At 34.4% G+C, this 3,104-nt stretch overlaps 1 protein-coding gene across 5 annotated transcripts; it reads right to left on the reverse strand.

The window, feature by feature from the left end:
• Positions 1-599: 599 nt before the first annotated feature.
• LOC131044938 (uncharacterized) lies at positions 600-2,593 on the reverse strand. 5 transcript variants are annotated; one of them, XM_057978421.2, is made up of 3 exons: positions 2,129-2,593; positions 1,799-1,867; positions 600-1,642 (listed from the first exon to the last, which is right to left on the reverse strand). In XM_057978421.2, exons 1-3 carry the CDS (start codon positions 2,406-2,408, stop codon positions 1,164-1,166), a joined length of 828 nt encoding a protein of 275 aa, XP_057834404.1. In that variant the 5' UTR covers positions 2,409-2,593; the 3' UTR covers positions 600-1,163. The 5 variants fall into 5 exon arrangements, with proteins under 5 accessions (XP_057834404.1, XP_059075793.1, XP_057834402.2 ...); XM_059219810.1 differs by having other exon boundaries at positions 600-1,705; XM_057978419.2 differs by having other exon boundaries at positions 1,799-2,593.
• Between the last annotated feature and the right edge of the window lie 511 nt (positions 2,594-3,104).

Below are 3,104 nucleotides of genomic sequence, written 5' to 3' on the forward strand. Positions count from 1 at the left end.
ATGTCCTCCATTATTCATTTTTTATGTTTAATTAGCATATTTATATTTTCAAAAAAAATATGTCTACAGATATTCATTTTAAAAAGACCCACACAATTACAAATCTGTGAACATCTATCTTCCATTCGCATTTTCATCCACCATGTCATACATTACGAATTTCATTCAGATCAGCCATATTCTTTTCGACAAATAAATTGAGAAGACAAATAGAGAGAATGAGATGGTTTGTAACATAATACAAGAGAGCAATTATAAAACTGGCATAAATGAAATTGTTTCTTCTTTGTATCCAGTGGAATTCCCATTTCCAAAAAAAATATAAAAAACCCACATAATAAAATTGAAAATCTTTAAACCTTAGCATACATTTTGAGGACATGCTGCAAACTGAAGGAAATCTGCATATAAACATCCCACAAAACATCCACTACAATCTACATATGAAAAACCTAAATAATAAAATTGAAAATCTTTAAACTTTAAGACACATTTTGAGGACGTGCTGCAGATTAAAAAAAATCTGCATAAATAAATGACACAAAATATCCACTACAATTCACAAACCTAGACAAAAAAAAAAACTGAACAAAAACATCTGAATCAATCTTTATCATCAATATATGAAAATTTAAATAGGAGCTTTGGTCTTGTCTGCATAAGTCTAAATTCATAAATTCATGCTACAGAACTAAGAAGAATTTCACAAACCAATGAATGGTTGAAATGGACAAACCAATGAATGGTTTAAATTCATATAGCAAATTGTCTTGTCTGCATTAAACTTTATCATCTGAATTAAACTTTATCATCAATATATGGTCTTGTCTGCATAAGTCTAAATTCATACTACAGAACTAAGAAGAATTTCACAAACCAATGAATGGTTGAAATGGACAAACACATGATATAGCAAATTGTCTGAGGCAAAAGCATGACAGTTGTGAATGGTAGAAAGATAGACAAGAAGAAATCCTGGAGGTGCTGCCTCTGTTGCACTTTGACAGTACTTATATCTATGCTCAACTGAATCAGACCGTCATCAACTAAACCCAAAATCATTTTGCAGGTCAGATTATTTGTCTCTCTTACATACACATAAATTTACATGAATGCAAACAGCACCAAGATTGCAATCCAACTCCCACTTTCACAAAAGGGTTTCAAAATGACAAAAGGGTAGGCTCAAAAGATACACATTCTATGATATTTTTGCGCTGGCGCAAAGCAAGAGCATCGTCTAGTCGATGAGTGGACCAATGTCTGTTCCCCATATGGTAAACTGTCAAAGAATTGTAGCCACATGTAAACCATACTACACCACTGCTTCCAGATACCTTCCAGGAAGTGTGAATTTCATGTGATAAATTCAATTCCCGTTCTCGTGTCCACAGCTTATGTTCTGTATCCAATTTCCAGAACACAAAATGCCCATCACCCCCACCCCCATCCCATCTGTAGTCAATTGTACGATAGTGCTCATGGGTGGAACCTGCTGCCAATACAAATTGGTTTTCCTCATAGGTGGAATCAGAAGCACAAACAAATAGATTTCCCTCCCATTCAATGAGGCAATGTGGATAGCCTACTGAGGCAGGAATGAAAATAGAAAAACACCATTGGTCTTGATTCACATCATAACCTATAATCATGTATAAAGAATCACTGCCATCTCTAAACCAGGCCTCTACATCTTTAATTTCGGCTATAGCAATGAAATAAATGACACCGTTCAAAAAAAGGAGATTCTTAAGAGGATAAAAAGAGAATGAAGTAATAGAGAGCAGTAGAGGCGGACCCTTATGCCACGAATTGGTTTGGAAATCAAAGACCAGGGTACATGCTAGCTTCTCATCATCAGAAAAGCCTGCCACCATCAATTTTCCAGTATTATGCGTATAACAAATGCCAACAAAAGATCTTATGAAATCAGGCACTTCAAAAGATACTGACAATTTTCTTAAAAACTTTGTTACAGGGTTGTACACCCAAAACACTTGGAAATCCGCAAGCTCATGTGGACAAAAGAAGCACATCAGCCCATTTGATGCAGAAACTAGCATTAAATCCGTATTTAGAAAAGAACTGTCTAAGCCCTCCCATGAAAAAGGAACAATTGAAAGATTACCCGTTTTGGGATTGTAGGAGCGGAATTGAAAGGTTTCCCGCACCATTCCTCTGACTGAGTTGTACTCGTGGTAATAAAAGATCGATTCTGGTTGAGAATTCTTGTAATGGGTATCTGCAAAAGATGGGTCAAAAATTATTGTGCGCCATCTCTGTACCACTGTACACATCTTCAGCACATCTCTTGTTGAAACCCTCGAAAGTATTTTAGTGATAAGCCCCTCGCAGTATTCCACCTGCTCTGCACTGCTTCCCGCTGTCAGTCTGGGAATGTTCGCCATTTTCAAATAACCCCAATGTAATACAGTTATTTTATTTTCAATGCGGGCCTTCTTCAATGGCAGTACTGGAATTGGAAAGAGTGAAGAAGTGCGCTCAAATAACCCCAAATGGGAATACAATTTTTTGAAATTTGTAAGTGTCGGACCAATTAATAACTGCGACCTGGTTATCTCTATGCCATTGATTTGGATTATATTTATGTCATGTGAACAAAGATTGTAATTACACATTAACAAGAATAAAATCAACGTACAACAACAAATTAACAAACATTTATTTATTAACAAAGATCAGTGGTAGCTTGTTTGAATTAAACAATAACAATTCAGATTATAAATATAAAAAAAAAAATCAAAATTATATATGATAAAATTAAGCGCAACAATTGTAGGTTCTTTACTTGGCTTAGATCAAATACTGTTTGACAATTAAGTGTTCATTAACTTTCAAGTTCTCCAATAAATCAATTCACAAAATCAATTCACACACATTTATGAAAATGATGAGTTATTTTTTTTGGAGTTGAGAGAACACAAGAAGTCCAAAACATGCATAGCGAAGTGTCTTACTAGTTTCATAGAAAATTGTGAAGAATAAATAAATGGTTTGTTATATAGCCCTACAAAATAATTTACAAATAATGCAGTAGGCAAAATAAGTAAATGTCTAAATATTGACACATTGAAGGTGGACTT

Source organism: Cryptomeria japonica, chromosome 1 (assembly GCF_030272615.1).
Source record: "Cryptomeria japonica chromosome 1, Sugi_1.0, whole genome shotgun sequence".
NCBI lineage: Eukaryota > Viridiplantae > Streptophyta > Pinopsida > Cupressales > Cupressaceae > Cryptomeria > Cryptomeria japonica.